This window comes from Oryctolagus cuniculus, chromosome 19 (assembly GCF_964237555.1).
Source record: "Oryctolagus cuniculus chromosome 19, mOryCun1.1, whole genome shotgun sequence".
In the NCBI taxonomy this organism is placed as follows: Eukaryota; Metazoa; Chordata; class Mammalia; order Lagomorpha; family Leporidae; genus Oryctolagus; species Oryctolagus cuniculus.
In genome coordinates, this window is record NC_091450.1 from 25150870 (window position 1) to 25173108 (window position 22239).

At 58.4% G+C, this 22239-nt stretch overlaps 1 protein-coding gene across 1 annotated transcript in view; it reads left to right on the forward strand.

The window, feature by feature from the left end:
* Positions 1–6559: 6559 nt before the first annotated feature.
* LOC108175372 (uncharacterized) overlaps positions 6560–22239 on the forward strand; it is a 101583-nt gene continuing 85903 nt past the window's right edge. The window contains exons 1-8 of the mRNA XM_070063898.1: positions 6560–7286; positions 9344–9397; positions 10534–10694; positions 13579–13649; positions 16313–16478; positions 16561–16692; positions 17127–17310; positions 20726–20865. Of these exons, the coding sequence (XP_069919999.1) occupies positions 7220–7286; positions 9344–9397; positions 10534–10694; positions 13579–13649; positions 16313–16478; positions 16561–16692; positions 17127–17310; positions 20726–20865 (975 nt within the window). The 5' untranslated portion in view covers positions 6560–7219. The remainder of the gene's footprint in view (positions 7287–9343; positions 9398–10533; positions 10695–13578; positions 13650–16312; positions 16479–16560; positions 16693–17126; positions 17311–20725; positions 20866–22239) is intronic.

The window sequence follows — 22239 nt, forward strand, 5'->3', positions numbered from 1 at the left end:
GGCACTGGCCTTGTGAGTCAGGCAGGTACTGCAGTCAGAGACTTCTCCAGTCCTCCGATGGGGCCGGGGTGGTCCTTGGGCTCTCCGCATGGTGGAGCCCCCTTTGGGAGCACGTAAAAGCCTCCTGGCTCAGGCCACGCCCAGCCCAAGGGGCTGAGTCTCTCCGGAGCCCCAGGCGTGCAGCCAGCATCCCCCGGGCACAGCTCCCACGGCCTGAGCTCCCAGCCCCTCCAGGGGCCCTCGGAAGTGCTTTACTTGCACTGTTTTGTAAATGAAGTGGGAAAGAGCGGAATCTAGCAACAATGCATCTAGCCTGGGTTATCCTCTTTATGCCAGCACTGTTCTCAGATCCCCTTAAAATGTATCTTTCTGGAGGCGCTAAGGCAGCCAAGACCTGCCCTTGCGGCCCCAGGTTGCTGGCCGCTCTGTTGCTGATGGGAGAGAAGCTGCGGCACACTCTGCATTCAGTAGGCGCTAATGCACGTGCAATGATCAGGCGATCTTGCGCACCGCCGGCTTCCCGGAATGCGGTCTCCGCCCGTCCTGCCTGGCAGGAACTCTTCCAGACACAAGGGAAAGCCTGGAGGAGGGACGTCGCGGAGCGGGGATTGCAGGGGGAAGACTCACCCAGGCGCCTTTGCGTCCAGATTCCCAGGCCCCTCGCCTGCAGGTTGGCATGCAGGAGGCCTGGGAGGGGGCCCAGGAACATTCTGAATGTTGGGAAATGGTCCTGATGAAGCAGGCATTTGGGGGAGTGAACCAGTGGATGGGAGATCTCGCTCGCTCTCTTCCTCTCTATCTGTTCTCTGCCTTTCAAATAAATAAATCATCTTGAAAAGTAGATTGTTTAATTTTGTGATGTGAATTTCACTGCAGGAAAAAAATTCGAGCTTGTATCATGTACACCATCAGCAAAATGAAATGGATGCGCAGCAATGCGGTATAGATCAGCATGGATGTTTGAATGAGGTAGTAAGCATTTGGCAGGGGTAATACGACTACAACCGAGGTTTAAGTACTGATGTAAAAGCAAAGGGTAGAATCAGAGAGCAAGACCTCAGGGTCCCTGTCTTTGGAGTGAGCACGAGGCTGGGGTTGATACCGGAAATGACTCCCTAAAATATATACGAAAATGTGGCCCCTTAGAGTTCCCCAGAGGTCCCACCTGGGGTACCACATATGTTCTTGAAATTTGGGGTGCCATACGATATCACCATATGCTTATTAATAAATCCCCAATATTAATAAGCCCGTGAGGGTTCTTGCCTAATATTGAGAAGAATTCTAAACACCGGCGTAAATAAACGAGGTAGCGTGGTACATTTTAGGCTTTTATTTAGTGAGAAAGATGCATAGGAGAGTGAGAGCTTTATCTAAGAGAGAGAGGGGTTAATCTGGGTCACACTGAGCACCAGAAACCAGCACGTGGAGGGCCCACAAGCCCCCTCCTGGCAAGAAGCCAGGGAAAATAAGCGCGAGAGACACCTTGCCCCAGGCTTTTAACCCACTTCCAAAGGGGAGTGGTTAATTAACCTGATTGGCTGGTGGGCACTCAGGTGTGGCCAGGTAGGGGCATGAGGTCACACAGGGGCATGGCGAAGGGATCAGGTAAGGCGTGAGGTCACACAGGGGCGTGGCGAAGGCGTGGTCTTCCAGCTCACAAAGCTAATCTGTTTTAGCCTGTCTACTTCAGGGTGAAGTCCGTGAGGGGTACACGGTGTTGATGCTGGAAAGGAACAGGAACTGAGTCACTCTCGCCTGTCCCCTGGTGGGGGTGAGTCAGCCACCTCCCAGGCTGGGCTCCTCTGCTGTGCCGAGAGAGGCAGGCTGAGTCCTCCAGCTCAACATTTGGATTGGAAAAGAGACAAGTCCAAAGAGAGACCATAGAACATGCTGGAACATTCCAGAAGGTGCTAGAACATGCTGGAACATGGCAGGCCTGGCTCAGCTTGTCAGGGGCCATCTCAGGTGTAAATGAAACCCCTTAGACACATGTTTGGCATCTATGGGCAGGGTCACCTAGGACCGGGAATATTCAGCGCTGACAGGTGTCACTTAGGGCCAGGGAGTTTTCAGCTCTGACAGGACCAGAACCAGATGAGCAGGTGAGGCTCAGTTTTGCAAGAACCAGCCACCCAGGTCCCCTTCCCACCGCCGGCTGCCACGTGTGGGTGTCCCCATTAGCACACCTGGCTCGGGGTGAGGGTGATGCCTGTGGCCGCCTCTGCAGGTAGGTTGAAAGCTCCCACCCCATTCCTTTCCCCAGTGGGCCATGGGGCTGCCTCCCTCCCGGCCTGAGCCGAGAAGGCCACCATCACCGTCTTGTGTCCACTGACTTGGGACCACACGGCCCCTCCTGGGTCCTGAATGAATGCTTGGGAGGGTCTTCAGCCCTCACAGGGGGTCCTGTATGACCTTGGGGTATGGATACGGGACGGGTGTTCCGGAGGAGGTGGGGGCTGGCAGCAGAGGCCCAGGGAGGGAGGCGGCAGCTGTACTGGGCTCCCAGGCACCAAGCACAGGCGACGCCCTCCGCCCCCCATCTCCGAGGCTTCCTGTCCACAGACGCCGCCAGAGGATTTATGGTGAGGACTTTGCCGCGGTTTGGGTAATAACTTTATGGAGACGGAATTCACACACCTTGCAATTCACCTGACTAAAGCGTGCCTTTCATTTCCATCACCTCCCAGACACCGCTTTCCGTTGGATCTGCGTGTCCGCTCCTCCCCGCCCCCTGCCCATTCCCCATGGCCCCGCACCTACTCCCTGTCCCCGTGGACTCGCCCATTCCGGACGTTTTGTGTCAAGAGTCACCCAGCTCTCGTGCCTGGCTTCCCCCGCTCAGCCTGCTGTCCCCAAGTTTAGTCTGTGTTGTGGCAGATGCTTTGTTCCTTTTTAGGGCAAGAAAAAATTTCCTGGTGCAGAAAAAAATTTTGGAAAGCGTATCTTAGTTATTCCTTGTGTTTGCTCACTCATCTGTTGATAGTCTCCTGTTTGGTTATTTGTTGTTGTTGTTGTTGTTTTAAATTTATTTGGGAGACAGTTCCCATCTGCTGGTTGACCCGGAGCCAGGAACTCAATTCGGGTCTCCCAGTAGGGCGGCAGGGACCCCGCCGCGCCTCCCAGGGTGCACCTTAGCAGGAAGCTGGAGCCCCAGGCGTGTACGGAGCCCAGATGCTCTGATGGGGGCCTCAGGCCCACACCTGCCCTTCTTCTTTGTTTCTCTGGAAAAGTTCCTGATTCTGTGATTGGCCGTTCCAGAAAACAGCACAGCTATGTCCCCTTTGCCAGGCAAAGATTTGACAGCTGCTTTTCTCTACAATTAGTTCCCTGGCAGATCCACTAGGAACTGTGGAAGCTGGGAAGCTGCCCTTACTGAATTTGTCAGACAGCAGAACGCAGGGCGCTCGCGCGCCAGGTAAGCGAAGTGGACCGGCTCCTGCCTTCAGGCCCGGGATCAGGCACACAGCTGCTTAAACGCCCACGCGAGTTCACGCTGACCTTGGGGGATTGCGAAGCTTTGGCAGGGCCGGTCTTCGGGTGAGCTGCGTCCTGCCAGGAACTGGGTGCTCCCTGGGGGCGGTGGGGGCTCTGCTTGCTCTCTTCCCACCTGCGTCCCTAGCCCGGTGCCTCCTGTCTACTGAGGCTGGGGCAGGGTTCTTATTTAATGCCTCCCAGGAAGCCCTCCTTAGGTTGGGGGTGAGGGGAGAGGGAGAACCCCTTACTGCTGACCAGGGGCAGTGGTGGGGGGGGTCACAGGCTGGAGCCTTGCTTTGGGCCCACGCTGACACCTGCCACTCAGCTGGCCCTGGCCCCGCTCGGCTGTTCCTGACCACAGCGGGTGCAGGAGCTGCTCTGATGGCGGAGTGAGGCCGGGCAGGCAGCAGCCACAGGGAATGAGTGAGTCTGTGGGCCGGGAGGGCAACGTCAGGCGTTCCGGGGTGCCCACGCCCCGTGCCAGGGCAGCAGCCGGGCCTCGCTGAGTGGGAGGCGGGCAGGATGCGTCTGTCTCTGATTCACAAGGAGGCTGTCGGGAAAGGGTCCTGGCGTTCTGAGAGGCTCCGCTGGGGTTCCACTTCCAGGTCCTTCCTGGGGCTCCCTGGCTAGAATGCGACCACGGCCCCGCCCCCCAGACTCTGGCCCCCACTCTTTAAAAGATTGATGTGATGAAAGGCAAAGAGACATCAGTCTTCATCTGCTGGTTCACTCCCCAAATGTCCCCAACAGCCGGTGCTGGGCCGGGCCCAAGCCAGGAGCCTGGAATTCTATCTGGGTCTCCAAGGTGCAGGGGCCTAAAGACTTGGGCCATCTTCTACAGCTTTCCTAGGCCACAGCAGGGAGCTGGATCAGAAGAGGCACAGCCGGGACTTGAACTTGCAGTCACAGGGGATGCTGGTGCCACAGGCAGAGTCCCAGCCTAGCTTACTACACCACAGCGTCGGCCCCCAGCAGATAGGATTCTTATGGTGCGACCAATCCTGTGTGTGCTTGGTTCCCTTCCGGCCTCTCTGTGCTCCAGCCGACTGTGACACCGGGGAGTAACTGCCGGCCTCTGCATTGTGTCCATGTGTGGCAGAGTCCAGAGAGGTCAGGTGCATTCCTAAGGTCACACAGGTAGCTGAACAAGGCAGCAACAAAGTGACCATCCTTGCGCCCCCCTCCCCCACCCCAGCCTTGGCCAACCTTGGAAATGAGCAACGGGGAGCAGGGTTCTCCAAGTTAAATTCGTGTTTCAAAGATGAAATACGCAACAGTGCATCACCAGGCCCCAGTCCATGAAGCCTCCAGCCAGGCAGGAAAAGCTCACGGCGCCCCCTCCTGGTCAGCTCTTCTCTACCATGGAGTAGCGGTGGCCCTCAATCCTCCAGGGCTCTGCAAAAATAGTACCTGCCCCATTTTTTTTTTTTTTTTTTTAACTTTAAGAGGGAGACAGGAAACTTCCCTGTGCCGGTTCACTATCCAAGTGCTCACAACAGCTGGGATTAAACCAAGACCAGAACCAGGAGCCGGGAACTCAATCCAGGCGTCTGATGTGTGAGCTGTCCGCTGCCTTCTAGGGTCTGCATTGGCAGGAAGCTGGCACCGGGAGTGGAGCCAGAACTTGAACCCAGGTCCTCTGATACGTGGGACATCGTGGGGCCAAGTGACCATCCTGGGGATACCGTGTTTCCGTTGAAGAAGAAAGCGGCTCCACTCTGAGAGGCCCGGGCACCATCATTTTGACGGCATGACCTTCTGAAGAAGGCAAAAAGCTAGAGGGACAGTCGGCAGGGGCGGGGGCGGGGGCAGGGATGAATCGGCAGAGCCCGTGTCATTCCACGTGGCTCAGTCGTGATGGACCCATGTCATTCCACGCTGGGCCCACCACGAGAGCGAGCCTTGTGTAGACCTACATGCCAGCGTAGGTGCATCACTGGGAGCACAGGTGCACTGGGTGGGGGGCCGTGCGTGTATGCGGCAGGGGTATTGGGGAGCTCCAACTTCCTGGGATTTTTTTTTTCCCTGTGCTTCCAGAATTGCCCTAGAACCACAGGGCCAGGTGTGGCACGGTAAGTTAAGCCGCCATATGAGTGCTGGTTTAAGTCCCGGCTCCTCCTCTTCCAATCCAGCTCCCTGCTAATGTGCCCTGGGAAGAAGCAGAAGATAACCCAAGAGCTTGGGCCCCTGCTGCCCATGTGGGAGACCTGGATGGAGTTCCTGGCTCCTGGCTTTGGCCTGGCCCAGCCCCGGCTGTTGAGGCTGTCTGGAGAGTGAACTAGCAGATGGAAGATCTGTCTCTCCCTCTCTACCACTCTGCTTTTCCAATAAGTATTTTTAAAAAGTAAGGTTTTGCTCAATTTGACTGCATGGGTGGGGAATGCACGCCTGTGGCAGATGGAGCCTCCTTGAGGGACAGTGGGGAAAGGAAGTGCCAGCCGTGAGCAGGCTGAGGACAGCAGGGGCCCGGAGGCAGGCTGGGCTGAGATGCTCGCGAGCTATGAGACTGCGTGAGTGACTGCTCCGTCTTCTGAGTGGTGGGCTGATGCCTGCCCCCTCGCAGGGCTGTGTGGGACTGAATGAGTTAATCCACGGGTGTGCCTTGAGCAGGGCCTGGGACGGGTTCTTTTCCCAGGGTCTCTCTGCCTCCTAGGTGGACAAGGAGCACTCGTTGGTCAGCACTGGTTCTCCTTTCTCATGTGCGTGTGTGTCTCCGTGTCTCCTCTCCCACTTGGGAGCTGGGCTCCCCCTGGCTGGTCTTAGAGCTGTAACTGTGCATTCCTAGCCTCCAGGAGCTGGGAGCTGAAGAGTTTTTTTGTTTTGTTTTGTTTTGTTTTGTTTTGTTTTTTGCCTTTAATGAACTTGAAAGGCAGAGTTAGAGACAGAGCTGGCGCTGTGGCATAGCAGGTGGAGCCACCGCTTGCAGTGCTGGCACCCCGTATGGGCGCTGGTTCGAGTCCCGGCTGCTCCACTGCCGAGCCAGCTCTCTGCTATGGCTTGGGAGGGAGGGAGGGAGAGAGGGAGAGGGGGAGAGAGAGACGGAGAGACACGAGGCGGGGTTCGGTTGGGAGGGTAGGCGGAGAGATAGGCACCAGGCCAGAGCCAAGAGGCAGGAACGCAAACCACGTCTCACACCTGGGTGACAGGGACCCAAGTAGGTGAGCCACCAGCTGCTGCCTCCCAGCCGGATGGGAAGCAGAGCTGGGACTGGAACCCAGGCACCCAGCCGACCTGAGTGGTTTCCCGAAGCCGCTACAGTCTTCCCAGCACTGGGACCCACAGAGCCAACGTCAAGCCACAGACCTAGAGCATGCTGGTGGCGGCTCAGGGACGTGAGTGTCCCCGTGCCTCTGAGCCGCTTGCGGCCTCTAGAGTGGCCCGGTTTTTGTTCTGAGTCCAAGCCTTGCTGTCCTCTGCCCTGAGATGGCCTGTTTCTGAGGCCTGGGCAGGCCGGCCGTCTCGCCCCTTCCCGAAGCTGAACAGGGATTTGCCCCCTTGTGAGCCAGCCGCCCCCTCCCTCACCCCTGCCTCCTGGGTGGGGCGCTAATAGCTCAACAGCGGCTTCTGATTGGCTGGGACTTGGCCTGGAGCCCCCTCCTCCCCTCCCGACGTCCCGGGCTGGGCGAGGGGATGGAGGCTGAGCGCTCCTCGTGGGGTCTCAGAGCTCCGTTCCGGGCTGGACAGAGCTCCCCTGGGGTGTGAGGCTGGTGCGGGGGTGCCTCGGGCCGGCCGGGCCGGGGTGATGCCGGCGCCCGTGGGGCTTCTGGCTCTGGTCCTGCTTGGGACGATGGCAGGACGGACTTCGGGGAGTAAGTAGAACCTGTGCCGTCTCTTGGGTTTTGTCCTGGTTCTGTGTGGCGTGGGGGGCGGGGGAAGCCCAGATCCCTCCAGCAGGGAGGGAGGCGGTACCCAAACCTGCTGTCCCCAAACCCTGCCATCCTCAGTTTTTCTTGTCCTGGGGGAAAAGGCTCTTCGCTGGAGCCCTCATGTCTTATTCAAGTCTCCTGGGACCTGAGGCAGGGTGGGGTTTGGGGGTGGGCGGCGGAGGGGCACAGTGGAGACCGGATTTCAGACTCTGGGGGTGGAGAGTTGGTTTCTGGGCTGGCTGAGCCAGAGCATGGAGTTAGCTGGTGTCCCAGGTCCAGAGGTGGTGTGGGAAGACGCTGAGAGCCTGTGACGCTGGGGCACACGGGGACAGGAACTTGGAAATGAACCTGGTCTTGCTGTGGGTCGAGTGAAGCACAAACACGCCACAGGGTTCACGCTCCTGGTAGACGGACTGAAAAATGTTCAAGGTGAAAATAATTTCCACAGCACGTTTTACTTAACCCCGTGTGGAAAAAAAATGATTAGAAAATGTAATCAGTACAATAAGTATTAATGTCAGATAGTTCTGCCTTCTGTGAAATCCGGTTTGTATTTTTTCTACTCAGCACATTTAGATTTGGATAATCAATTTTCCTCTTTAGACTGTACAGGGTGCCTGTAACACCCTGGTCGGCCTTGGGATAATCGGGCGAGGGTCCCGTTGTCACTGCAAGCCGGGGTGAGGGACGGCAGCTCCGCAGGCGGCCGCGGGCTTGCGAAATCCAAGGCAACCACAGGCAGGACTCCAAATTCAACCTACAGCAGGGTCCTCTCACGTGGTTCTAGAGGCTAGTGGGGGTGGGGCGGGGCAGAATCAGGTGTCTTCCTTTGTGTTGCTGATTAGCAGGTGTGGTTTTTAAAGGCTGGGCGGGGCTGGGGGGGAGTTAGGGAGCCTGACGGGCTCAGCTGCGGAGCTGCAGGGTTTATAGTAGGGGTCGCTAAGCGTTTCCCTGTCGTCAGCATCTGGAGTTCTCGGATTTTTTTTGTTTTTGTTTTTGGTTTGTTTGCTATAAAGATTTGTTTACTTGAAAGGCACAGAGGCAGGGAGAGATGGAAGGGAGAGGTCTTCGGTCCACTGGTTGACTCCCCAGGTGCATTGTGGGGAGCCGGGTGGGAAGCAGAGCAGCCGGGACTCGAGCTGACCCTTACGTAAGATGCCATTGTCCCAGGCGGGGGCTTAACCAGCTACCGCCGGCCCCCACGTAGATGTGTGTAACCACGGCTCTGGCTGCTGGGTGGGAGATGAGTCCGAGAGACACGTTCAGGCAGGAGAGGGTGTGGCTTTGCCCAGAGCGGTCAGTTGTCATGGAGACAGAGACAGTGGAGCTGGCCAGTACTGGGTTCTTGACTTTGCCACTAGAGAGGTCTCGGGCGGATCAGAGAAGAGCGAGTGGTGGGCGCAAGCATTTTGAGATGGCAAAGGCACACGCTCGGAGGGGAGCGGCCCCGTGTCCCAGCTGAGGGTGACCTCTCGCGGGCTGCTCAGTGAAAGGAAAGGTGCCTTCCAGTAAAGGCGGGGGTACTCAGGGCTTTTCTGGGAGGTGGGTGGAGCTTTCCTGGACCTTGGCCCCGCCCCTCTCACGTTTCCTGCCTTGGCGACTGGCAGGTGTGTCAGGTAGGAATACTGGGAGGTGCTGGGTCAGCCTCCGTGTCCCCAGGTGCCGTGAGCTGGGTCCAGGCAGGGGCGCTGCGTATCTCCAGAAGCAGAAGGGCCATGAGGTAACAGGAACTGCCGCAGGTGCCCGGCCACCCTGGCTCAGAGGAGGGAGGGAAGGAAGTCTTGGCAGATCTCACTGATGCGCTGGACTTGGGAGTGGTGATGGGACAAAGGGTGGACGTGGGAGAGGCAGGGAGATGCGTTCCGGCCCTGGGACAGCTGCCACTGTCTCTTCTCCCCTGGTCTCCTGGGCCCTTCCTTGTCCTCTTGTACCAGCAGGCTAGTGGTCCCCAGGGTGGGCCTGTCCCTGTCACCCTGGTTCAATCGGGTTTGTGATTTCAGAAACTGAAGATTCGTCGCGGGGACAGGCGGCCTCCTGCATGACAGGGTGTGCTGGTGAGTCTCCACGACCCAGCTGTGCTGGGGGTGGGTGGGTGCACTGGGGTGGAGTGGGCTCACTGCCAGGGGTGATTGGGGTGGCCCCTGAGGGCCTGGGCCATGCGCAGGAGGGGAGGAAGAGAGAGAGTGAGCCCCGCCATGCCAGTCCCCGAGGCGCGGGCCCCCTGCGGTTACCAGGCTCTGGCCAGGTGCTGCCCTTGGCCTCTTGGGTGGAACAGAGGAAGGATCCTGGAGGGGCTGGACTCTGGAGAGAAGGAAGCACCCTGGGGGCTGGGGGTGTGGCTGTGTCTCGGGAAATTGGACTCAAAATAGACTCAGTCTAAAGAGCACAGTGTGAGGGGGCGGGTGGGGGAGGAGCCCAGACCCCAGGCTTCTCCACTGGTCCTGTGGCCCGGATAGAAGGTTCCAGAGTTAGAGCTCTGTGCTCTGAGGTCAGCTCTTCTCCAGAGCACCTGCTGTCCGCCCCCCCCCCATGCACCCCCGGGCCTGCCCCAGCCAGATTCACAGCCGTGGTTCCTACAGAGTTCGCGGTAACAGCTCCCCCACCCCCACCCGATGTCTGTCCGACTCTCGGGGAGGAGTCAGACTGCTGTGTGTCCACAGATACGTCCCCTACCCTCTCTGAGCCTTAGCTGCTGCTTTGGCAAAATGGAGAAAATAAAGATACTTGCTTCAGAACTGGTCGTGCGATTCAGTGAATGAACGTAAACGTACATCAGTGGTTGGCTGCTGGGGGGCGATTTTGCCCCGCCCCACCCCCCACTTGGCACTGTCGGCAGACTTCTCTGGTGCTCACACTGGGCTGCATTACAGCAGAGGCCAGGGGTGCTGCCGAACCTCTCCATGGCACACCGTGGACACCCACAGCAGGGTGCCAGCCCATGGAGTCCGTGGTGCTGAGAAGGTGTGGCCAGTACAAAGCGCTCCGTGATGGCCCGTCGCGTGGTCATGTTGAGTACTTACTGTTGTGTGTTTACTCCTTCACCCTCGGGCTGTGCACTGCCCAGCTTCCCCCAGGGGCCTGGGTGGGGAGGTGGAAGGGGGCGCAAGGGCACCCAGAAGTCAATGTGGGATTGGGGTCCCAGAGGGAGCCAGGTTGCCACCGTGAGCTGCTGCTTCTGTGTGCTCTCCAGGGTCTGCTGGACCCCACCTCCCCGTGGGCACCAGATACGTCTATGGCTTTGCCACCAACACCAGCACTGGCCTGCAGGGGGCCCCCGTGGAGGGCAGTGGACTTGGTCTCCAAGGCCTGGCGGAGATTGATGTGCTTGGCCCATGCCAGATGCTTCTACGGGTGAGCGTCTCCGGGCAATGGGGAGGTGACGTTGGCACTGATCTTGGCTGCGGGGAGGGCCGAAGGGAAGCCACAGTCCCCATGGTGCCAATCTGTCTGCTACGCAGGGTGTTCTGAGGAATCTCATACTCAACAAGCGATGGCTAGGGGTAGGAATAGGAAAAATGGCGTCACAGTGGTGGTAGAATATGGTGCCATCTCCTACAGTGACCCAGTGGTGTGGGGCTGGGGCTGAGGAAGCTGTGTGTGTGTGTGTGTGTGTGTGTGTGAATGTGTGAATATGTGGGGGAGTTTTTTTTTTTTTTTTTTAAGATTTTATTTAAAAGAGTTACACAGAAGGAGAGACAGAGAGAGAGAGTCAGTCCTGCATCTGCTGGTTCACTCCCCAATTGGCCACAACGGCCGGAGCTGCACCGATCTGAAGCCAGGAGCCAGGAACTTCTTCCAGGTCTCCCATGCAGGTGCAGGTGCCCAAGGACTTGAGCCATCTTCTGTTGCTTTCCCAGGCCATAGCAGAGAGTGGGATTGGAAGTGGAGCAGCCAGGACTCAAACTGGCGACCATATGGGATGCTGGCACTGAAGGTGGTGGCTTTACCTGCTACACCGCAGTGCTGGCCCTGAGAGGGGTTTCATTAGAGTGAGAAGAGACATAAGGTGGGGACAAGGTGTGTCATGGGGAGGATGGAGGGTGAGCCTGCAGGTGCAAAGGCAAACTAAGTCCGTGCTTCAGGCCAAGGAAAAGCATGGGATGGAGAACGAGGCCTGGATGGGCCTACAGGCCTGCCCTGGCCTCCTGGCCACTGGAAGTGCCTGGTCCACAGGCTCCAGTTAAAGGTGCCCGCTCAGGTGCTGTGGTGTTGGTCTGGCAAATCTTGAGCTAGATTCAGCTGGTGGTCACGGGTTTCTTTTCATCAAGGTTTTCCCAAAGCTCCCCACGTGCCTGCTCGTGGAAATGCCCGCCCATTCTCCTGTCCCATTTCCAGTGACTGCCGTGTGTTTCCTGGGCAGTCCCTCCCACTGCTGGCAAATGGCCTGTTAGTGTCCGCCAAGGTCTAGTCTTATACTTGTGAAGCATTTTTGAACTGATTGGAGCACCTCCTGACAACAGTTTTTCAAAACTGTTTTGTTGTGTTTTCATGTAGACCACAGGATGGGGTCTTTCACGGGGTAACTGAGCTGCCTCTGAATTCTGAAACTGTCCCAAATTCCTGTGCTCCAATCAGAGCTGCCACTGTATTGGAGTCTTGGCCATCTTTTCACATCCATCAAAACACTAACAGGTTTTCTCCCCCTGCAGGGCCAGTTTTCACAAAGCAAATTGTGTACTGCTACAGTTGAACTCATTGGTTCTCTTTGGTTTTAGCATTTAAGAAGAGTTGATAATGCCAAGTGGTAGCTTATTTCAATGATTTTTGGTGAAAATGGAGTTTTCACAGCCACTTGAGGTCATCTAATCACAGATTTTTAACGTGCAAAGAATAAAATCCTAAGGACTCGGAACAGTGAATTTTAACTGGACCCACTGTATGGCTACTGCCAGAGTAAGAAACGAGATGACTCAGCCCGATCTCTCCTGACCCCTTCCCCTGGGGGAACCACTGCCTGCCTCTGACACCATAGATGAGTTTTGCCTGACTTTTTTTTTTTAAAGTTTTATTTTATTTATTTGAAAGACAGAGTTAGAGAGGTAGAAACAGAGAGCGAGGTCTTCCATCTGCTGGTTCACTCCCCAGTTGTCCGCAACGGCCAGAGCCGCACCCTTCTGAAGCCAGGAGCCAGGAGCTTCTTCCGGGTCTCCCACTCGAGTGCAGGGGCCCAAGGACTTGGGCCATCTTATTCTGCTTTCCCAGGCCACAGCAGAGAGCTGGATCGGAAGAGGAGCAGCCAGGACTAGAACCGGCGCCCATATGGGATGCTGGTGCTTCAGGCCAGGGCTTTAACCTGCTGTGCCACAGCGCCGGCCCCTGACTTTCTTTTAAATAGAATTAACCAAGATGTTCTTCATGCTGAACTTTTTTTTTTAGGTTTATTTGTTTGAAAGGTAAAGTTAGAGACAGAGACACAGAGAGACAGAGATAGAGAGAGGTCCCCCGTGTGCTGGTTCACTCCTCAAGTGGCTGCCATAGCCAGGGATGGGTCAGGTCAAAGGCAGACCCTGGAGCTCCATCCGGGTCTCCCACACAGGAGCAGGGCCCCAAATACTTGGCCATCTTCTGCTTTCCCACGTGCATTAGCAGGGAGCTGGATCAGAGGTGGAGCAGCCAGGACTCAAACTGGCGCCCATATGGGAGGCCGGCACTGCAGGCTGTGGCTTAACCTGCTGTGCCACAGCGCTGGCCCTTGTGCTGAACTTCTTATTTTCTTTTCCTGCTGTGGTGAGATACACATAACGTGGGGCGGGCGCTCAGTGCAGGGCTTATGTCACATTTTGGGGTGCCCGCATCCCCTGTAGGAGTGCCTGGTCTGAGTTCTGGCTGTTCCGCTTCTGATTGGGCTTCTTGCTAACGTGCGTCCTGGAAGGCAGCAGGTGATGGCTACGGGGCTTGGGGCCCTGCCATGCACGTGGGAGACCTGGATGGGGTTTTGGGCGTGCTCTGTGTGTACTGCGTAGTCCCAGGAACCCCGGAAGCAGGCTTCCAGGGTCTTGGTTGGAAGAATGAGAGCTTTGCAGACCGACAGCAAGGCACCATGGGAGCTTGGCTGTTTGAGTCCTTGTCCCCTGGAGAAGTTCAGCGTCTGCCACCAGGAACTAGAACCTTCTGTGCAAGGGAAGGGGTCTCTGCTCAGTCCCCCACACTGGGCCACTCCCCAGAACTCCTTGTGGGTGGGGGTGCTGGGGAGGGGTGCTGGGCCGTCCCTGGCTCACTCTGCTTTCTGCTTCAGCTCCGGGACTTCCGGGTGACGTCCATCCTGGGGTCCGAAGCGCAGCTTCTGCAGGACTCGCAGAGTTTGGGGTAAGACGCTGGCCCTGGGTGGGGGCGGGAGCCCCATCCCCTCCCTGTGGCTGCCAGGCTCTGGCTATGCCAAGTGAGACGGGAAAACCCAGCGGTGACCCCTCCCAGTACACAGACGCCGCCTGCACCAAAGCTCAAAGGGGGGGCTTCGTCTCCTGGCCTTGGCCTTGGCCTTGCCAAGTGCCCAGACCAGATGCTCGGGGCTGCCAGAGCGCGGGGGCCTTGAGTGACGCCCAGCAGCAGCAGGGGCCCTCGCCACCGGGGCCACCATTCTTGAGGACCCTCGGGAAGACGGCGGGTGTGGGGCTGTCGAGCCCACGGAAGCCTGTCCCTTCCTCCCCTCCCCCACTCTTCCCAGAGAGAGGAACCCCGGTCCTCTCCCACCGCCCCCGTTGGTGACCTAGCCTGGAATTCTCTCTGCACTGCCTTTCCCAGGACTGCCTGTCTGTGCCTCGGTGGCCCCCAGCCCGGGGCAGCCTGGAGACAACCCTACCTCCGATTCCTCTTCCTTTTTATTGCAAATCCATTTGTTGAAAAAAAAAATACAGGCTTTGTGCAGGGGTGCTGGGGTGGGGGCCGCTGTCCAGGGGCAGATGGCTCCCTGCTGAAAGGCCAGGGAGGGTCCCTCCAAGGGGCCATTGTGCCTGCTCCTCATCAGAAATGCTAAGTCGGGGGCTGGGGGCTGGGGGCTGGCAGGCCCTTGAGGCCGACTGACATTTGCTATTCCTGGAATGGCACTATTAGCATTTCTCTTGCCCGGATGGGAGCTGCCATCCTGGAGGCCCCCAGACCCCAGATGAAGCTGGGGGGTGGGGAGGCGGGCACAGGGACCCCCCGGGGAGGCGAGCTTCTGCCTGGCTTACTGCTGGCTGGGAGCACCTGTCTTCTCCCTCCGTGGGGGGTGGGGGACTACCCCTCCCCCAGCTCCCATGCCCTGCATCCTGCGCTGATGGAGACCCAGGCTTTCCCTCTGGTGAGGCCGGCAGGGAGGCACTGGCCGAGTTCTGGTGCCAGCACCTTCCCTGAGTTGACACGTGTCCTCCTCTGGGTCCCGTGGCTGGCCTGGGCGGGAGGGAAGATCTCCCTTCACCATTTGCCCTGGGCTGACATCGGAGATGGGGTGAGCTCCCCGTAGCAGTGTCCCCTTCACAGAGGAAGGGAGGGAGGGGAGGAAGGAAGGAAGGAGGGAAGGAAGGAGGGAAGGAAAGGAGCCGTGTGGGCAAGGCAGGGGCCAGCAGGCTATTTTTTTTTTTTAAAGGTTTATTTATTTGAAAGTCAAAGTTACACAAAGAGAGGAGAAGTAGGGAGAGGTCTTCCATCCAATGGTTCGTTCCCCAGTTGGCCGCAATGGCTGGAGCCAGGAGCCAGGAGCTTCTTCCAAGTCTCCCATGCACGTGCAGGGCCCAAGGACTTGGGCCATCTTCTACTGCTTCTCCAGGCCACAGCAGAGAGCTGGATTGGAAGTGGAGCAGCCGGGACTAGAACTGGCACCCATATGGGATGCTGGTGCTTCAGGCCAGGTCATTAACTTGGTGTGCCACAGCACTGGCAGGCTATTTTTAGAACAGACAAATGGGCCTGGGGAAAGGGTGGGGGAGGGGATAGTTCGTAGCCAAAGCTGTCGTTTGTGGTGAGGACAGGGTGTGACAAGGACGTCTCCTGTCCCGTCTGTGATCAGGGTCCTGGGGGGCGGCTGGCTGCCCCCAGCTCCATTTCTAGACTCTGTCTCGGGCAGGTGATGGGGTCAGGAGAACCCCCTCCCTGTGGCTGTGGGCTTTTTGGTGTTTTCAGCTCAAGGTGATGTAGGCAGGCAGGTGGATGAATTGGATTAGATCTGTGAGCTGGGAGACCATGCCCTCCACCGCGCATGTGATCTGCCCCTACCTGGCCCCGCCTGTATGCCCACCTGCCAATCAGGCTATGTAGCCACTCCCCTTAGCAAGTGGATAAATGGCTGGAACACGGTGGATCCTTCCCTTTTTGCCCTTTTCCCCCTCACCCTTATTGTCCTGTGAGGCACTTGCTGCCTGTGCCTTCAAGGCGCGTGGCCTCTGGGCCACCCCCTCTCTCCTCTCTGTGCTCTGTCTGTCCTGTGCTAAGCCGCTTGCGGCTGCTCATAACCAAACACTTGGTGCACGTGGCTCCCGGCCTGTTCTCGGCTTGGTACGGACCCCAGCTTAATTTCTAGACTTGTGTTTCTCCCTCGGATGGAGGCTTCACTCTCCCATGCGTCTCCCTCACTGAATAAAAGCCTTAAAACTTAGCACGTTTGCCTGGTCTATCTGAGCCGGTATTCAGAATTCTCAGAACACATGGCAAGAGCCCACACAGCTTATTAAATTCAGAAATATTAATAAGCAGAACGGTTTCAAAGCACCCAGTACCCCCAAACAGCGTGTATGGGGTGCATGACCCCAGCGCCTTCAGCTCCTGTCTGGGGTGAGGGAGTAGCAAGGCAGGGCGGGCTGCCTCTAGGGGCCTGGCCTGCTGTTCCTTGCACTTGACTCGTATACTTGGAACCGTCGCCCCTGCTGGTGATGAGGCTGTGCTCGGCCAGAGCAACCTCATGAGGGGGCCGGGGGCTTCCCCTTGGGGGCTGACGTGCAGGAGGACGGGAGTGCCGAGGCCCCCACCCAACCCCTGTCCTCCACCGCCTCCTGCAGTGCTACCCTGGGCCACCACCCGCTGCGCTTTGTCCTGCGTGCTGGGCGCGTGGCCCACCTGTGTCCCCATCGAGACGAGCCACGCTGGGCACTGAATGTGAAGCGGGCACTGCTGAGTGTCCTGCAGAGCCACCCAGGTGCCCACGGCCCCGAGACCCTGGAGGAGGTGAGGCCGAGCATGGGGGGGGGGAGGTGGGGGTGGGCTGGGCGGCAGAGGCTGAGGGGTCCTCTCCTGCCTGCCCACCCAGGTGGATGTCCTGGGCCGGTGTCCCACCACGTACCAGCGCCATGGGCACCTGCTCCTCAAGACCAAGGACCTGGCTCGGTGTTCCCTGCGCAGGGTGCGCGCCTCCCTGGCTTCCCAGGCTGTGCCGGGAGGGGTGAGTGCTGAGCCAGCCCCCCTCCCCTCCCCTCCCCTCCCCTCCCTTCCCCCCTCCCCTCCTCGTGGGTCCCTACTCCCTGAAGATGGAAGTGATGTGTGTACAGTGAGTATAAGGATGAGACGGTCGGTCGTTACTAAGGTAACTAACTCCATCAGCAGGGGTCAGCTTGGAGGCGGCGGCAGGCCAGCGCCTGCTCGGCTGCAGCCAGTGTCCCGTGCTTGTCACTCTCCTGGGGTTCCTGGCCTCTTGCCTCCCATCCCCTGTGCTGGGCTGCTGTTGAGATCAGAGGGAGGGGTCTGGGAGTCGTCCTGTGGCCCTCAGGCACCACCTTGGTTCTGGCGGCTGCAGGTTGGGGGTGGGGGGTCCCACCCGGGTGGGGGGTCCCACCCCAGCCGGGCCCTGTCCTGAGGCTCCCCTCTGCTTTGCCCCAGCAGCCCGGCCTGGCCTCCAGCCTCAGCTGCCTCCAGAGCTTCCAGGCGGGCGTCCTGCAGGAGGCGTCCTGCGAGGAGCTGCACTCCGTGGCGCCGCTCTCCGAGAGGGCGGCCGGGGTGCACACCCGCACCCTGTCCTCACTGGTCCTGCTGAGCCAGGCGCCCCGCGATCCGGCCGCCCCAGGTGATTGTGACCTCGTCCGTCCGTGGCTGCTGCCTTGGCTGTAGCGTGAGAGGGGCGTGGGGTCCTCAGAGGAGCCTCCCAGCCGCCCGGCGTCGCTGCCCGGTCCCAGCCTGGACGCCCTCGCGCTGTTTGTGAATGTGGGCCAGAGTCTGCCTCTTCTAGAACTTTCTCGGGGCCCTGTCTGCTGCTGAGGCTTGGTCTTGTCTCCTCCCCCTGGGCTGCCCTCAGTGAGGGTGAACTCGGCTTCCAGCGTTGGTGGGAGGATTTCCGCGACCCCTCGGGCTGCCCATTTTGGGAGCAGACTGAGATCTCTTGGTTTTCCGGCAAGTTTCTGCTAATGGCCCTGGAACTTGGCTCTTTCTTTCTGGTTTCCATGGAAACAAGCAAGGGAGTCCCGACTGTGAGAAAGAAAGGTTTTTCCTTTGAATTAAAAAACAATTAGCGGCTGGCGCGGCGGCTCACTAGGCTAATCCTCCGCCTTGTGGCACCGGCACACTGGGTTCTAGTCCCGGTCGGGGCGCTGGATTCTGTCCCAGTTGCCCCTCTTCCAGGCCAGCTCTCTGCTGTGGCCAGGGAGTGCAGTGGAGGATGGCCCAAGTGCTTGGGCCCTGCACCCCATGGGAGACCAGGAGAAGCACCTGGCTCCTGGCTCCTGCCATCGGATCAGCGCGGTGCGCCAGCTGCAGTGTGCCGGCCGCGGCAGCCATTGGAGGGTGAACCAACGGCAAAGGAAGACCTTTCTCTCTGTCTCTCTCACTGTCCACTCCACTCTGCCTGTCAAAAACAAACAAACAAACAAACAAAAAAAAACCACAAACAAACCAATTAGCTATTTTGAAATGCAGAGAAACACAGAAAGGCACACACACGCACACACATACAGAATCTTCCATCTACTGGTTCACTCCCAAAATACTTAGAACAGCCAGGGCTGGGCCAGGCTAAAGCCAGGAGCTAGGGTGGCAGGGGCCAAGCGATTGAGCCACCCAAGGGAGAAGCTGAACCCAGCATCCCCTCAGGGTCCATGGCCCTGCCCCCTCACCGCCCTCCCCTGGATGTGGGCAGGCATCCGTGCTTGTTGGGACCTTGCGCCTTCCCAGGGGGAGGTGGGGTGAGCTTTTCATTTTCCTGTCAGCTGCATTGTTGAGACCCAAATCGGGCACCCTGTGGTTGATCCGTGCACGGTATAGGGCGCAGGCGTGGGTGGCGCGGCCCCGCAGGTTAAACCGCCGCTTCGGATGCCTGTGTTTCACAGCAGGGTGCCTGGTTTCAGTCTTGGGTGTTTGACAGTTGTTTTCTTTTGAAAGATTCATTTTGTTTGACGTTCTGCCTTTCAAATAAACAGAGAGATCTTCCATTCGCTGGTCCTCTCTCCAAATGGCCACAACAGCCAGGGCTGGGGCACATTGAAGCCAAGACCTTGGAACTCCATCCAGGTCTCCCACGTGGGTGACAGGGGTCCAAGCACTTGGTGCCTCCTCTGCTGCTTCCCAGGTGCACTAGCGGGGAGCTGGGTGGGAAGCGGAGCAGCCAGGTCTCGAACTGCAGCTCCGACGTGGCATGTCAGTTGCAGGGGTTGGCTCAACCCACTGTGCAGCAATGCCCCCCACCCCGCCGCTTCTGGTCACGCTGCCCACTAATTGCTCCTGAGCAGGTCCTGGCTCAAGTACTTGGGTGCCTGCCACTCATGTCGGGGACCTGGGTGGAGCTCCGGGCTCCTGGCTTTGGCCTGGCCCAGCCCTGGCTGTTGGGGACATTGGGGAAGTGAACCAGCAGATGGAAGAGTCCTCTGTCTCTTCCTCTGTTACTCTGCTTAGCAAATAAAAAATCTTTCTTAAAAATTATGTGATTCAGTGTAGTTTCTGGAACACTCAGACGTGGTCACCTGCAGAACATTTTCATTGCTCCTAGAAGAAACCTTGTCCCCATTAGCATCGGCCTGTGCTCCTTCCCTGCACCCCCAGGCGCTGGCCACCATTAGTCCTCTGTGTGTGTGTGTGTGTGTGTGTTAAGAATTACTCTTGGGGCCTGTGCTGTGGTGTAGAGGGTTAAGCCACCACCTGCAGTGCCGGCATCCCTTCTGGGTACCATTTCAAGTCCTGGCTGCTCCACTTCTGATCCAGCTCTCTGCTGCTGGCCTGAGAAAAGCAGCAGAGGACGGCTCAAGTGCTGGGGTGCCTGTCACCCATGTGGGAGACCTGGATGAAGCTCTTGGCTTTGGCCTGGCCCAGCCCTGGCCATTGCAGCCATCAGGGGGAGAGAACCAGTGGATGGAAGATTCTCTCTTTCTCTGTAACTCTGATTTTCAGAAATTTTTTTAAGAGATTATTCATTGATTTGAAGGGGGGGGGAGTGACATAGAAATTCAAACAGATCTTCCATCTGCTGATTCACTCCCCAAATGGCTGCAATGGCCAGGGCTGGGCCAGGCTGAGGCCAGGATCCCAGAGCTCCATCCGGGTCTCCCGTGCAGTGGCAGGGGCCTAAGGACTTGAGCCATCTGCTGCTGCTTTCCCTGCCCCTGAGATGGGCGCTGGATCGGAGGCGAAGCAGCGGGGATTCAATCTGGTGCCCGTAGGGGATGCCCGCGTTGCAGGCTGTGGGCTTTCCTGTCGCGCCACGACGCCAGCCCCGTAACTTACTTTGAATTCCGTTTTCCATGCACTTCTTGGAGTCTGTGCAGAGGCTGCTGTGTGTGTGTGTGTGTGTGTGTGTTCAGGTGGTCTGGTTTTTTTTTTTTTTTTTTTTTTTTTTTTTTTGACAGGCAGAGTGGACAGTGAGAGAGAGACAGAGAGAAAGGTCTTCCTTTTGCCGTTGGTTCACCCTCCAATGGCCGCCATGGCCGGCACACCGCACTGATCGGAAGGCAGGAGCCAGGTGCTTCTCCTGGTCTCCCATGGGGTGCAGGGCCCAAGCACTTGGGCCATCCTCCACTGCCTTCCCGGGCCACAGCAGAGAGCTGGCCTGGAAGAGGGGCAACCGGGACTAGAACCCAGTGTGCCGGCGCCGCAGGCAGAGGGTTAGCCTAGTGAGCCACGGCACTGGCCCAGGCAGTCTGTTTTTTATTGCGATGCGGATGTGTTTTTATGTTGCACGCTTGTCCGCATCTCGCTTGCTTTAGGCTTGGGGTCTTTCTGTTGCTGGGCGTGTCCAGCTGGCCCGGAGCTGTTGGAGGCTCGGCCTCCTGGCGCGAGCAGGCCGCCGTTGACCTGACTGTGCCCGCTGATGGGTCCTCCGGCTGTTTCCCGTCTTCTGTCGCCAGCTGCGAAGCTGTCGATGTTTTTCTACCTGCACCGCTCCCCCTCTCCTGCTGTCTCAGATGTGCTGTTGGTGGGGTCTGGGTGCAGCCAGGCGGCCTTCTGCGTCACTGAAGCCTTCTCCCCTGCGGTCACCCCCTCCCCTGTCCCCCTCCCAGATGCAGATGACGCAGACGGTGGGCACGGGACCCCACGCAGCCTGCTGTATGAGTGGGAGGAGACCCCAGCCCAGGCCACGGCAGCCTCGGTGGCCGAGTTGGTGAGGAAGCTGTGCCTGGCTCAGACCATGAACTTCGAGGTGAGCGGTTTCTCCAGCCTCGGCGGGGTCTGCCTGGGACCCCCTCCTCTTGCTGCCTGATCCCTGTAGGGCTTAGGAAAGACAGTGAAAGCCTTGCCTCTGGTAAGGGGGGGAGCTGGGCTGTGGCAGCCTGGGGTTCATGGCGTAGGTGGGTGGTGCCTGGGGCCGGATCGCTCTTTGTCTTGTCTGTGTGAGTGTGCGCGCATGTGCGTGCGTGCGTGTTGGGGCAGGGGGCTGTCGGGTGTGTTGCGGGGTGTGTGGCAGCGCCCTTGGCCTCTGCTTGATGCCAGCATCAGTCAAGGCAGTCGGGTGTCCCCGCCGAGTCCCTGCTCTGTCCCTAGCTGTGGCTGTGCTGAGTTTCTTCGATGAACAGAAGCCACACGTCGGGCCCGCCGGCCCCTGCTGCTTCTCCCCTGGCAGGTGCTCTGTGGGCCTGGGTCTCCCTCCTGGAGACCAGCTGTGCAGCCCCAGAGCACACCTTGCAGCCACCCTGGAAAGGAAGTGAGTTATTCCCAGGTGGGGGTGGGCTGGGGGTGGGAGACGTCCCAGGCCGCGAGGTGCATTACTGAGGCTTCGATTCCTGGCATCGAGCAGCTCCTCTCGGGTTGCCTGGGGGACGGGCCTTGTGGACTTGAGCTTGAGATGCCTTTGCTCTTGCCATTGACTGTGGGCAGGAAACAAAATTTGTGTTTCAGTCCAGTAACAAAACCAGGGCTGAATGAATGCTCCGTGGAGGGCACATCCCAGGCCGAGACCCCTAGAGCTACAGTGTGGGGGGCCCTGGCGGGTGGCCGGGGCCATCAGTCAGAGCAGGGGAGGCAGGCGTCTGTCCGGCAGTGTGGGTGGGAGACGCAGGGCGAGCTGGCTCTGGGCTCCTCCTGGCTGCCAGCCGGGGTGTCTGGGGGAGGGGCAGTACGGTTACAACCGTGACCGAGTGTTCCCAGAATGGGGAGCCCGAATCACAGGCAGGCACTTACTAAGCTGCGACTGTGTACAGCCACATGTTTTAGGGATAGCACGGACGGGGGTGTGCCGAAATGGATGCGTAGTGAAATGGTTTCATTTCCAGAAATCCTTCAAGCCGGTCATTAATTAATTAATTAACGAGGCCATTGTTACAAGTGAGTTTCACTCCAGTGAAAGGCAGTAGGTCCTCAGGACCGCCCCTGCCTACTTGTTACGGTGGGTGGTGCTCTTGGCTGTGTGTGGTGGAGGTGGCACCAGGCGTGTTTCTCTCCAAGTCTGCAGGGATCCCTCTTGGCGACCTTGGAGTGGTTGCCATGGAGACAGGCAAGCACCCCTGGCCAGGGCGTTTTTGTTTTGTTTTGTTTTGTTTTCTTTTTTTTTTTTTGGCCATGGGTGATGGACACTGGT